This window comes from Quercus lobata, chromosome 1 (genome assembly GCF_001633185.2).
Source record: "Quercus lobata isolate SW786 chromosome 1, ValleyOak3.0 Primary Assembly, whole genome shotgun sequence".
NCBI classification, from domain to species: Eukaryota; Viridiplantae; Streptophyta; class Magnoliopsida; order Fagales; family Fagaceae; genus Quercus; species Quercus lobata.
In genome coordinates, this window is record NC_044904.1 from 30,573,779 (window position 1) to 30,588,232 (window position 14,454).

Genomic DNA, 14,454 nt, shown 5'->3' on the forward strand with positions numbered 1-14,454 from the left:
ATAAATGTCCGGATTTTTATTCAAATTCAAATAACAAAAAATAGCGGTGAGGATGTGAAATAAAAACTGAAATTAATGATTAGATAATCATCACAAATAGAAATTCAAATCCTTCAAAACGAACACAATGTAATCATTGAGCTACACTGAATAATTAAATTTAACATAAACAAATAAGCCAAAATTAATAATTAACCCCCAATTGATTCTCCAAATAAAAACCAAAAACCCTTAATTTTTTAGTTTAAAGCAAAATTTTACAGGAAACGATTCCGGTAGTCCGATAGTGGATGGAGGCTTATGGTGATGACAGAACTTGTGGTGGTGCCCTTTTCTCAATCCATGGCGCATTAACTTAACAGTCTAATGATTATTCTTCTTCTTGTTCCAAACCGACTCTCTCTCTACCGTTCAAGGAATTTTGTAAATACGCTAAAACTAAACCAAAATCAAACACAAAATTAATTGAATCCAAATACTTCCAAAAGTTTTTAGTATTCTGAGAAACTAAATCAAACAACAAAAACAGATCTAGTAAACTACTTATGCTAGTGTATGATTCTAATAGAGCCGAATCAATCGACTCGGACATAGCTAACACACTCAGACAATAATCAGTCTTAACATTGCAAGAAAAGTTGTGGCCCACTCTTAGAAGATATTTCTGCAGGGAGTAAGAGAATCAATTAAGATAGATAGTTCAGTTGCACACAGCCACAAACACTGCTCTCTTTGTGTATTTGTAAATGTGATTTGTAGACATATAAATGTTCAACTTGAAGTATAATTATGACTGTTCTGCTATTAAAGTTTCTCAACAAAGCAACAAAATAAAAGCATGACATGTTTCAATATTGGTGAGCTAACAATAAAGAATTAGATAAAGGAAACTAAATGTTACATACCTATTTCTACACCCCCTGTTCTGCAGAATGCCAGAATAGCCATCAACCAACCTATAAAAACTACTACGATACAAAACTCACAACCCAAATCCAATACCCAAAAGTTTGATTTTTAAGAACCATAAGAATTGTTTTAGCAGTGTAGAGAGGGAAATCTAAATTAGAGAAAAGAAAGAATGGGTAGGACGTGTTTTATCGACTATGAATTATATTGACAAACATACACAATCAAATTTACAAATTTTTGGGAGCATATCACACTTTTAAAATACAAATTGACTTTAGAAACCAATAATACTCAAACTAAAAGCCAAATATCTAATGTTGAATTGACTTTACAAATTTACTTTAGAAGTCAAACTGATTTTAAAACTGAATAAAAGTTAAAACGATACAAAAAAAAAAAATCTAATGTTGGCCTTGCCATTGTCATCTACCCCATCAATCTCTGCTAAGCATTTAAAACAAAAGCACACCCAAACATAACTCTAAATGTTAACAAAAAGAATATATCAAGAATTGAGCACACACTTTACACAAATTTTTTTTGATGATATTATTCTTAATTGAAACTTGATTATCCAATCAGTAGTTGTATTTTCTAAATTTCTCATAGTTCTATCTTCTCCTAGGCCTTTCCTAAACACATCTATTTTCAATAGGCTGATACTCCCAGTGCTATTAAAAAATAAAAATAAAAAGTAATGATGATATTTTGAGACCAAAGAATTCAAAGAAAAATACTAAAACCCATCTTTTTTTAAACTGTTTTTGTTTAAAGTTTTTTTAAATCAAACATTAACAAATGATAAAGAGATACAAATTTAAATAAAAGCAACAAAGGAAAATTAGGTTGGCCTGACCCTTATATTTAATCAAGTAGCTCTTCTTGAATAGCTACCAACTGTCTTATAAGCCAGAGCAGAGATGATAGATCTACATTAGCACGTGAGGGAAAATAAGTCATTGAAAATACAAAATTACTGAGAAGCAACAATGTAAATGAGGTCCTCGAAAATTTGGCATATTTATGAATTATTAGTACTTAACAGGAAAAACTCAGTGAATCTGAATTTCAACAAAAAATGAAAGGGTAAGAAGGTTTTTTAAACTGACAGAAGAGAAAGATGAAAGATAGACACACACAAAACAAACTATCATTAAGTAAATAATCACACAACCATATTAAGTAAATAATCGCTTAATATGCAGTAACACATTTTTTAAACAAACTATTTGCCATTTATTTGTTCGTTTCTACTCAAAATTTCACTCTGGAAAAATTCTCAAAACAAAAAAGTAGAGACCTTAATATGAGACCAAAGCATCCCAATAAAAACCAACGTTGCATCTTCTGGGCATTTTATAGAACACTTCAAGTGCATAATTAAACCTGCTACTGTCAAGAACAGCAGCATATTTTGATTCTGTCAAATATTTACACCCGAATGCAATGGGTAGGACTAACTTCCCTTTCACAATCCAAACATTCATATGAAAATCTACTAACCCAAGTTTCGACTAATGCTAAATTAATCATTATGCATGAGCATGGAAATACTTTACTTTGATGCATGAAATGCATAAGAAGTCAATGAAATTTAGAGAAGATATAGGGCTTACCAATTGATAGAGAGCAACAACAATTAATAAGGAATTAATATGCGTAAGGAATTTGATGGAGGAAAGGGTTTATCCGTGTGTGTCTAATCGAGTGGGAGAATTTGTGATTTTGGATTTTCTTTTCCTATTGATTCTCCAAATAAAAACCAAAAACCCTTAATTTGTGGTGGATGGAGGCTTACGGTGATGACAGAACTTGTGGTGGTGCCCCTTTCTCAATCCATGGCGCATTAAACCTCTCTCTACCGTTCTCGGACTTTTGGCATCTAAACCTTGATTATCCAAACCCAATTGTAAATACGCTAAAACTAAACCAAAATCAAACACAAAATTAATTGAATCCAAATACTCCCAAAAGTTTTTAGTATTCTGAGAAACTAAATCAAATCAAAACCTAATGAAACCCAAATACCTAAATATAAATCAATCCAACCAAATTTCTCTAAACTCTCAAAACAAATCTAGAATATTCCGTAAATTGACGGAAACAGGGGGAATTTATCCCGAAATCACAGAGAAGTTTCAAAACCGAATCAAACAACAAAAACACATAGAGAGAAGGAGAGGGAGAGGAAGAGAGAGAAGAACGTACCTGGAAAACTCAAAAGAGGACAGCGATGGTCGGCCAATCGAATCTCCAGTGTGGCGCAAGTTTTTTTATTTTATTTTTATTTTTCTCCTAGCAGAGTTTGATGTGAAGAGATCGACTCTATCGCAGTATGGGTAGGGTTTTTTTAGAGAGAAAAAATATTAAGAAGACTGATGTGAAGAGGGTAGGGTTTTTTCCTTTTTCCCTTTCTCTGTATCGCAATATTAGCAAGATTTTTTAATTTCTACGTTTTTTTTTTAATTTCATAGAGATCGGTAGATATTTTTAAATTTCTACGTTTTTTTTTTCCTTTTAACAGTTTTTTTTTTTATTTTTAAATATAAACAATTACAGCCAAACAGTGTTAAAGTTTTGAAAACAATATAATGTATCGCTTTTTAAAGTTACACATGTCTTAATTTTAGGTAGAGACTTTTCCTATTTGTCATTATCTCCTTAATTCTAGGAACTCATTTTCTCTCAGCTTCTGCTTTTATATATATATAGATATAGATACTAGTCACTAACCTGTGCTATGCACGGGAAAGTTTAGGAAATTTATTTTAATATATTATATGTTTTTTTTTTCTTTATTAAGCACTAATAAATAAAACTTGTATATTTGAACAAATAAATCAAGGTTTATAGTAACAATTTCCACATTAAAATCGCAATAATATAAGATCAAAAACTTACATACAAATAAATACAAATATAATTTGTTTATGCTTATATGCTTCCACTTCTCATGGTTGGAAATCTTCATTACTGTATACAATTGTATCTTTGTATGATGTAATCTCATTTTGAACCTCAAGGCAAAGTTAAATCATGGTCCCAACTCCCAAAGAGCAACATAAAGTTGTTTTTAGGCCCCTAGTAGTGTTCTTTCTTTTTCATGGTACCCTAGATCTCCCAAAAGTGCAGCTTATATGCCTTAAAAAAGAAAATAACTTTTTAACTTCCTTGACAATAACAAAGACCACCACATGAAAATGTCCACTTAACAGAATAAGAATCATATTATTTAGTTTCACTAATCCACAATTGAATTTAGTAACTCACATTAAAGATAACACCAAAGACTTTAAATTACATACAGTCCATCATTTCCATCATGAAAATCAAAAGATATGAGAATGTGGTTTGAAAATCATCATCTAAAGCATTGCCATGTCAAAAAAGAAAAAGAATATATCAAGCATTGAGCACACACTTAACATGGAATGTAAAAACTTGGTTCTTTTTTAACTTGATAAGTGCAGCTCTTTTATCTAACTTCAATATTAAAATCTGCAAAATAGGAATTTAATATTTTTAAAAAAAAAATTATATCCCTAAACTTATTATTTAATGGGCAAAGAGAAAGCAAAGAGTTAAATAAAATGCTTTCACATCTACCACTTTAAAAAGGCTTAGACAAAGATACTTACCCAAGAGAATGAACTTTTGATAGAATCATTGATTTGAAAACTTCTACTTTTAAGAACCCTTCAACAAAAAGAAGAGTTTTGACTAAGGACAAATATCCACTTCGCATTTTCAGGTCCTCTTGCTGTGTGAAGGATTCACCACTATGGTTGAAGATAAGTTTCACATCTTGAACCACAACTTCATAAGCCTTCCTTTTTGCCTGCAATGCATGATGATTGAACTTCAAATTAAATATGGTGTTTTTTCCATGATGCATGATTGCTTTTTATCAAAATACAAACTCTACTTCCTAACTAGGGAGCATAAAGCAGGGACATGAGACTCACTGGACCAAGATATCTGATGCATTGCAGCTGAAGCTTCGATCTAGAACATCTCTCATGATTGACCTCTTTTCCTTCTCCTACTTCAAGCCTGTTATTTTTCGAAGTTCAGATGTTAAGCAAATTAAAAGTCAAAATTACTATAATTCTGTTAAATTTATCATTGCTCCCCATATGTAGAATCCCATTGAGACCTAGCATTAAACACCTCATAGGCACTATTATAGAGACTCTTTTTATCATTTTGTCGAATAAAGCAAAAATTGATATTTAAATTGCCACAATTAAAAGCACAACCACCATTCAAAATTTGAGAGATAAGTAGGATAATTAATCGATATAGATAATTAAACTGTTTATTTACTAATATATCTTGTAGCCATTCTATCAAACACCTGTTAGGAATCTCAAACAGCTATAGTAACCAACCCCAACCTTCAAAACAAAAATAACGACTTCTATAGAATAGAAAGTGAAATAGAGATGACATTCGAGTTGATCAAATAGATGTCAAGAGGTATTTGGATGTGCAAAGTGATAAGAGAACTAATTCTCACATTTATGGCTTTTGCAAGGTTTTTTATTTTTGGTGGTAATGTAGGAAGGGGATAAGTGGAGTGGCCTGAAGATTTGGAATTGCTACTTTGAAGTAACATAAAAAAAGCCATGCCATGCTTTTCAATAGCTAAGATTTAGTGTTTTTGCCTTAACCCACCCAGCTGGGCTAGTGAGGCCTTGGCGTGTCAAGTCCTAGGTCCTGTGTTCAGGTCATCACTTACTTGATATGGCGGATAAAAAAAAGATTCTGTGTACTTCGTTAGGTATTAGTTGGACTATATTTGTGATCTAAATGTTTGATAGTCGGAGAGGGCTTGGTGGGTGAGGTTAGGGTGGTGTAGACTGTAGGTCGGTGCAACAAAAAGAGTGTCTATTCAACACAATGTTTAGAGCAAACAAGTGAAAATCTTTACCATCGGATCCCCAGATTTCTCAACCCTCACTTAAATATCCCTCTTATAGTCCTCTAAGAGCCAAATCTACCGAAATTCAAATCCATAACTCCCTCCACTAATTCAGGAGTAAATAACCTATACACTTGCATTGCAGGCATAACCTAACCTCACATACTAATTAAATCAATTACTTATTACTTCACAACTCATAGACAGTTCATTGAAGCATTTCATCAAACACATAATTTGCATTCCACAAACGAAAAGAGAAATAGAAAATAAAGACAAACCCAAAACAAATATTTCAGTCATATAGCAATATGCAACAATACCCACAAAAAGAAATTTTGATTTTTGGGGTTATACCATCCTCCTTTCCTCTCATCCTAATAATTCCAATTCTCCAACACTACCAACCATGAACGGTTAAATAATTAAAAAAAATCTCAAGAAAATTCCAAAACCTGCTTTAGAGGCTGCATTAGAGTTTTTGGATTGCTCATAGCTTCCTCGACGACACCAGCGGCATTTGAGTTTTGGGTTTTTGGGTTTTGATTTTCGGGGAAGGAGAGGGTTGCATGAAAGAATCTGAAAAGAGAGTGGAGGGCATCAAATATTTTGGGAGAAAAAGAGAGCACCAGATTTAGAAAAAAAAAAAAATATATATATATATATATATATTACCGGTAGCGGTTTAGGCGGCTTGATGTTGATGAGCGACTGGCTTGCCGGTGGATGATAGTCTGACACTCTGACGATTCTCTCTCAATCTCCTTTTTTCTGTCTCTGTTCTGAGGAAGAAGATGTTTTGGTGAAAGAAAGGGTAGAGCATCGTGAAAGAGAAGGCAGAGCATCGGGGTTTTAGAAAGGTTTTATTATGTTTTTTTTTTTTTTTAATATTATGCTGACGTGAAAAATTGTGGGAGCCTTAAAGGCTTCGGTTTTTTTTATATATATATATATATATAGATGATATATATATACACACCCTGATTTGTGTGTATGTGTGTGTTTTCTTGCACTTTTATGTTTTCTTGCTTTTAGTTGAACTGGGTTATCCTGTTATGGTGGAAACTCCATGTCCAGTTTGGATTACCACTTATTTTCTGATTAAAGGAAGCATGATTTTTTGGTGTTTTGCCATAGAGTCTCATTTGGTAGTATGCTCTCCTTTCCTATCATATTTGTTTATCTCTCCTACGTTCATAAGAATTTTGTGGATCATTTTTTGCATGTTTTAATTCTTTCTAATATTTGGGTCCTTCACTGCTTTTCCTAGGTTTTGATTTCGGGGTGGATTCTAATATCGAATTCACAGGCTAAGCTAGCAATGGCTCTTATTAGCTCCCAAACAATCATCTAGACATTATTACTACTTCTACCTCGATCTATGGAGTGGTTTATTTTGGGCTTATTACTATATAGCCTCTGTTTATTATAATTCAGTTTCTGTTGCCTAATTTTAAAGTCTATGCAAAGTCTTCTGCAGTGGTTTAGGACCAGAATTTCGAGTTTTGGTTTGATAAAGTAGGAAGCAGGCAGAACAACATCATAGATTTTATAGAGTATGTGGTCTCCATTCCATTATTTTGCTAAGTTGTGGTATGACATATGTCTATCATCTTGATGCTAGCTATTATAAACTATTTAATCATCAGTCTGTTCCCTGTTAATCTACTGCCTTAGGTGTACAACTGACTAGTATTTTGCACACAAATCACAAAATCAAGCACACAAAATATAAAATTTCAAGAATTTATCATCTTTAATTACCTTGGTCATATTGCAAATGCGGAAACCAAATCGGTGCCAAGTTCTAGGAAGTGGTTTGCGCCGAGTAGGGCCGGCTGAATGGGTGAGCAAAAGATGCAGTCGCCTAAGGCCCCAAGTAAAAAAAAAAGCCTCCAAATTTTAATCAATAGGGTTATTTATAATTAATAAATAAAATAATATTTTTTCCCATATGAGAAACAAATAAAAAAGAGAGAAAAATGCAACGTTTACAATATTTTTCATAACACTTTTACAACTAATGCTAAGTAATAAGTTGTTACAACTTGTTATTATGGCAAAAAAATAATTATAGTGATATTTTTAAATAGAAAACAAAAAACAACTTAAAACCTATGATTTGTTGTAAAAAAATATTGTAAATAAGAATAATAATAAGAGGTGAGTTAGTAAACTTTTACTAGTTTTCATCTAAGTCTATCACTAACCCCACTCTTTTACTTACCACCACAATCTGCCACATCAATAAGTATAAAAAATTTTATCAAGTTTTTTCTGTTTATAAAATTTCTAAGAAAAAGAAAAAATTCTATGTAGTTCATGTTAATTAGTAGTAATTTTGCATCTAAAACAAAATAATTAATTTTCACCTTAAGCCCCCAAATACATCAAGCCGCCCTGGCGCCGAGCACAGCATCAATTCCACCGGTCGCTACTGTTGTGACTTGGAACTTCAACTTGAGAGGGTTAATGTGTACTACAATGAAGCGAGTTCTGGTAAATTTGTGCCACGTGCTGTTTTGATTGGACTTGGAGCCTGGGACCATGGACAGCTTGAGGTCCAATCCTTATGCCAGATCTTCAGGTTAGACAACTTTTTTTTTGGCCAATCCGGTGCTGGAAACAACTGGGCTAAAGGGCATTACACTGAAGGTGCTGAGTTGATCGATTCGGTACTTCACGTTGTTCGAAAAGAGGCCGAAAATTGTGACTGCCTTCAAGGAATAAAATTGTCATGTAATTTTATTTTTGTAATGTTTGATTTGAAATGTGAAATGGGTCGGTTTCAAGATGGTAGAAGGTGTAGCACACACATTATGCACATGGGCGGCTTAATGCATTTGGGAGACTAAGGCGAAAATTGATCATCTTATTTAGATGCAAAATTACTACTAATTAACATGAATTTTATAGATTTTTTTTTTTTTGAATTTTTAAGACAAAAAAAATTTGACAAAATTTTTCATACTTGTTGATGTGGTAGATTGATAGTGGTAAGTAAAACAGTGGTGTTAGTGGTAGATTTAGATGAAAACTAGTAAAAGTTTGCTAATTAAACTCTTATTATTATTCTTTTTTTTTAGAAGTGCAACATTCACAATATTTTTTACAATAAATCCTAGATTTTAAACTGCTTTTTGTTTTTTATTTGAAAATATCACTAGAATTATTTTTTTGCCATCAACAATAGGCTGTAATAACTTGCTACTTAGCATTAGTTGTAAAAGTGTTGTGAAAAATATTGTGGACGACGTTGCATTTTTCTCTATTTTTTTATTTGTTTTTCATCTAATCAAAAAAATTATTTTATTTATTGATTATAAATAATCCTATTGGTTAAAATTTAGGGGCCTTTTTTTTACTTGGGGCCTTAGGCGGTTGCATTTTTTGCTCCACCATAGAGCCGGCCCTGATTATGCACAAGATGGTATAACCACACTATTTGCAACCAAAGAAGAGGAAAGTAAACCCCAAACCAATGGTCAAGATGAAGGTTGGTTCAGTTGTGTGGGACTTCGCTATGCAGAAGCAGTAGCCTTTGGTGTGCAGCAAACAGTAGAAACTCATTACACAATGCAACTGCATCATCCTAGAAGGCTAGAAGGCTTTATTCTCACTGGTGAATCAACCTTCTTCATCTTGACCATTGGCTTGGGGATTGCCTTCCCTTTCTTTGGTTGCAAGGAGTGTGGATGCACTAGCTTGTACATGTTGTGTGCGTTGCACCTTCTCCCCACGATAGCTTTATATAATTTTTCACATCTATGTAAAAGATGGAACACATTCATGGCTACTTCCTCATAAAGAACATAACGTTTATGCTGTCTATCATCCTCCACTTCTTCTTTCAGAACTTGCATGACCTTTGTTCCTAATGATAAATCATTTTCTTACTCAACAATAACAGCTGCTTCATCCATAGACTGATCATAAACAGGTTCAGTCACATATTTCATGCTATCACTCATTTCTTTCCCTTCTTCACCAATCTGTTCTTCAACGTAATTATCAAAAATAGACTTCCCCACGTCATGATCTTCCAAATCTTCAACCAGCAAATCTTGATCTTCTAATGCTTCTACCAGCAAGTCTTGATCTTTTATCTCTTCAACCAGAAAGTCTAGATCTTCTGTCTCTTCAACCACTGAGGTTTCACCCTTTGACAAAACCGGCTGGTTCTTGGCTGGTATTTTGGAAACTTTATTAGATCCAGCAATGTTTGACCCAATCTCAACATTCTTGGTTGGCTACCTCCAACGTTGAGTGAAGTTTGATGCAGCACCACCACTTGGGCTGGTTCTTGAATTGAAAAAGGGCTGATTGTGATCGCTGAGTCTCAATCAACACTGCTCTATTTGCTGCATCTGAATTTGTCCAACAGTTGTGCAAGTTGCTGTAGTGGGTTTGGATGTGGCTGTACAGAAAAAATTGCTTCCCAAGTTTCTGTTTTAGCTTCTCCCAATTTGAATCTTGATTTTTCCTTCCCTCAATCTTTGAATCTTCGACTGCTCCCACCAAGATCTTGCCTTGCCTCTCAAATTAGTTGCTACCAATTTAACTTTTCTGGATTTTGGAATATCATAATAAGCAAAGATCTCTTCAACTTGGCTAAAGCCAATCCACGAACTCCTCATGGTCCAAGCTGCCATCAAATTCAGAGAATTCAATCTCAAATCTTGTCCCAATTCTGGTTTGGAATCTTTGGTTGAACGATCACAAGATTGTGGCCATACTTCTCGTCTCCACCTACGAATATGAACAAAAGGTTGTTCATAATCCTCCTCAAATAAAGCTACACTTCCAGCAGTATCATGCTGGTAGTATTTCTATTGTATCTTCCTATCTCTTCTCAACTGTTCAATTAAGGCTTGTAGTTGCCTCCTCAATAATTCCACTTCAACTTCTAAGCCATTTTGAATCCTTCCATACCTTGGTCCATTGGCTGCAATATCATCTTCCTCTACTACAAGAATAGCTTGCTTCTTGCCCTTATCACTTACAAATTACAATTTTTTTCTATACTGTGAAGATTATAACTTGTGTGCAAATGTCATGCTTGTAGGAACCAGTTCCGTTACGCAACTTGTAAGGGAAACTGCAGTTGTTATGGAGGAGTTCCCTCAGTCTGGGTAATCAAAATATCTTTAATATGACATCAAATATGTTACAATCATTATTCGATTTTGGTTGGTATCATTTCTAGAATTGTATTGAAATTGTATTGAAATATAGAGACGAATATTAGGTGTCTGGAAAAATTATTTGACCCCTATTAGGTCACTTGGACTCTACATGGTCAACAATTGATGGCAACAGGCAGGCCAAGTGGTGGCTGGTAGCCAATGATTCACAACAGGCATGTAATGATGACCTGCTAGGAATCAGGTGGACCTTGTGACAGTTGGTGGCCAGTGGTTGTTGGCATTGATGGTTAGTAACTGGTGGCCAATATGTGGCGGCAGGGGGAGGTGGCTAAGCCAATGGCAGCGGTCATCATAGGGATATGGGCGGTAGGTATTTTTTTTTTTTTTTTTAGAAAACTGTTTATGTTTTTTAAAAGTGTAACTATTTTCGATTTATTAAAAAAAAAGGTGTAAAGTGTTTCTGTCTATTTGCTATAATTTTTCGTTGACTAAAATTTTTCGACACACAAAATACTTGAAAACACAAAACATTTTATGCCAAAAACAAATGAAACCTTAGAGTTTTGTTGTTCTTTGGATTGGTAAGTAGTTATACATGCACTCAGCGGTTTTTGAATCATGACCTCACACTACTTTCCATTATTGTTGGAAGTAAAAGTGCCATTTAAGCTAGAGCTCATTGGCTAGGACCTTAAAGATTTTGTGATGCTTTGTTTGCTTAGAATGGAGCAAGTGACCCTGCTAAAACATAATGTTGGGGATTGCATTTTTTTGTTGTTGCCGGGTATAGAGATTTATAAATTGTCGTTGACCGGTTCGAATTAGGGACTGCATCTTTATGTCTCCTATTTTTGTTGTTGCCTGGTACAGAGATTTTTTTGTGACAACGTGTCAGCATAATCGAAATCTTAAAATTCTTCTCCTTCCTCCTTGTTTGTTCGGTGTCTTTTCATTCTTCGTTTTGGGCTTTCTTTTAACATTGAACATCATTGGCCGAGGAGGCCATAACATAAACTTAATTGGATTTGAAGCCTAATAATAAGGTATAGTATTTCTTTTTCTTTTTTTTTTTCATTTTCTTTTATATTTTTAATTTCCTTGAAATTAAGGTAACTCCAGTCTATAGAACATGTCTCTACCATATTCAAAACCCTAATTCGAACCAAACATTCTATGTTCTTGTTGTTGTTGGGGTTCATATTATACGTAATTCCTCAATTCAGCTTCCTTTTCTTCTAATTATTGTTTGGGAATATTCAAATCCTAAATTGTAATACTAGTAGTTCTAGGACCTTAATATGATTGCCAAGCTCATTTGAATTATATATTAAGCTATATTATGAATTAACAGGCTTGCTTGATTTTAAATGGAGTTTGTTTATTATTGTGTCTGTCTTATATTTGTAGCTGAGGTGAGCACCAATGTTATGGAAATTTTATTTATAATTCCAATCCTAGTCTAAGAACTTAATATAGTTGCCAAGCTAATCTGAATAATCAGTTTAATTAATTAATGGGTCGGCTTTGTTTTATTGTTAATTGTTGTATAATTGTCTTATTTTTGTTGCTGAGAGGGGCATCTATGTTCAAATTTCAGTGCTTTGCTTAGGCCTTTGTTGAGCTCTGTTTTGTTAAAAAAACCTGGTGGGGTTGGCTTTAATTGTAGAAAAAGAAAAGCGTGTGTATGGGCCATGGCAAACTTTGATATAAGCAGAGTTTCTTATTCTTCACTTTCTAAGGTTGTTGAAAAGGATCAGATCATCTCACCCACTCAGAGTGCCTTTGTATCGGGGCGGTTGATTATTGATAATGTGTTGGTAGCATATGAGACACTCCACACCATACACTCCAGGAAAAAAGGGAAGAAGGGTTCCATGGCATTGAAGTTGGATATCAGTAAAGTCTATGACCGTGTGGAGTGACACTTTCTTCAATGAGTTATGGAGAAGTTGGGGTTTTCGGTTGTTTAGATAGAAAGGGTGATGAGCTGTGTGACAACACCATCCTTTTCTATTCTGATAAATGGAAAGCCCTATGGAATGATCCATCCATCTAGAGGAATCCGCTAGGGAGATCCATTATCACCCTACCTATTCTTATTGTGTGTAGAAGGCTTTACGGCATTGTTGAAAAAAGCAGAATCAGAAGGGCGGATTAAGGGAGTTTTCATCTGCAGAGGGGCACCAAAGGTCACGAACCTTATGTTTGCTGATGACTCACTGCTGTTTTGCCAGGCAACTCGGGCTAAAGGGGAAACCATAGCAAAGATCCTCTAAATTTATGAAAGAGCTTCTGGGCAGAGTATTAATTTGGAAAAGTCTTCAGCTTACTTCAGCAACAACACTTCAGATAGCCAGAAGGGTCAGATTTTGGAAGCATTGGGAGTGAAGGAGGTTGACCGGTTTGAAACATACCTTGGTCTACCAACTTTGATTAGGAGGGCCAAGTATCACACATTTTCATTTTTGAAAGACAGAATTTGGAAGAAGCTCCAAGGATGGAAGGGCATGTTATTGTCTAGAGCTGGCAAAGAAATCCTCATCAAGACTGTGGCATAGTCCATACCCACCTACACAATGAGTGTGTTTCAAATCCCTTTGAAACTATGTGATGAGTTAGATGCATTGTGTGCAAAATTTTGGTGGAGTCAAGTGGGCAATGAATGGAAAATTCATTGGAAGAGTTGGGATAAGCTTACTGTTTCAAAGAAAGAAGGTGGTATGGGATTTCGGGATTTGAGAGCCTTTAATCTAGCCATGTTGGCCAAGCAAGGGTGGAGGATGGTAAAGGGCAATGATTCACTGCTCTATCAATGTTTTAAAGCAAGGTACTTTCCGAGGTCAAATTTCCTCGAGGCTAAAGAATCACCCAATTGCTCATATGTGTGGAGAAGTTTGATGGCTGCAATGCCTATTCTCCAATCCGGTCACTGTTGGAGGGTTGGTAATGGAGTTTCAATCAATGCCTTGAAGGATAAGTGGCTCCCAAATTTTCCCACAAACAAGGTCCTAAATCCGATCCAAGAGAATTGGGATGATCTGATGGTGTGTGAGCTGATCAATCCGGAGCTAAATATATGGAGATATGAGGATATTCGAACCATATTTCACAGAGAAAAAGCGGATGCAATCTGCCAAATTCCATTGAGCAGAAGATATGTAGCTGATACCATAGTTTGGATGCATAATCCATGAGGTATGCTCTATCAATGTTTTAAAGCAAGGTACTTTCCGAGGTCAAATTTCCTCGAGGCTAAAGAATCACCCAATTGCTCATATGTGTGGAGAAGTTTGATGGCTGCAATGCCTATTCTCCAATCCGGTCACTGTTGGAGGGTTGGTAATGGAGTTTCAATCAATGCCTTGAAGGATAAGTGGCTCCCAAATTTTCCCACAAACAAGGTCCTAAATCCGATCCAAGAGAATTGGGATGATCTGATGGTGTGTGAGCTGATCAATCCGGAGCTAAATA

General features: G+C 34.8%; 1 protein-coding gene and 1 long non-coding RNA gene across 2 annotated transcripts; one reads left to right on the forward strand and one right to left on the reverse strand.

Annotated features, from left to right (window-relative positions):
• Nucleotides 1–4,031: 4,031 nt before the first annotated feature.
• LOC115986535 lies at nucleotides 4,032–6,475 on the reverse strand. The gene is made up of 4 exons (XR_004090768.1): nucleotides 6,292–6,475; nucleotides 4,878–4,965; nucleotides 4,551–4,750; nucleotides 4,032–4,053 (listed from the first exon to the last, which is right to left on the reverse strand). It is a non-coding gene; the product is annotated as an uncharacterized LOC115986535 (long non-coding RNA).
• A 7,084-nt stretch (nucleotides 6,476–13,559) lies between these two features.
• Nucleotides 13,560–14,177, forward strand: LOC115952372 (uncharacterized mitochondrial protein AtMg00310-like). The gene has a single exon (XM_031069532.1). It carries the CDS (start codon nucleotides 13,560–13,562, stop codon nucleotides 14,175–14,177), a length of 618 nt encoding a protein of 205 aa, XP_030925392.1.
• Nucleotides 14,178–14,454: the final 277 nt, after the last annotated feature.

Coding starts and splice junctions, on each gene's coding strand:
- LOC115952372 (XM_031069532.1), top strand. CDS start 13,560: ATGAGTGTGTTTCAAATCCCTTTGAAACTATGTGATGAGTTAGATGCA.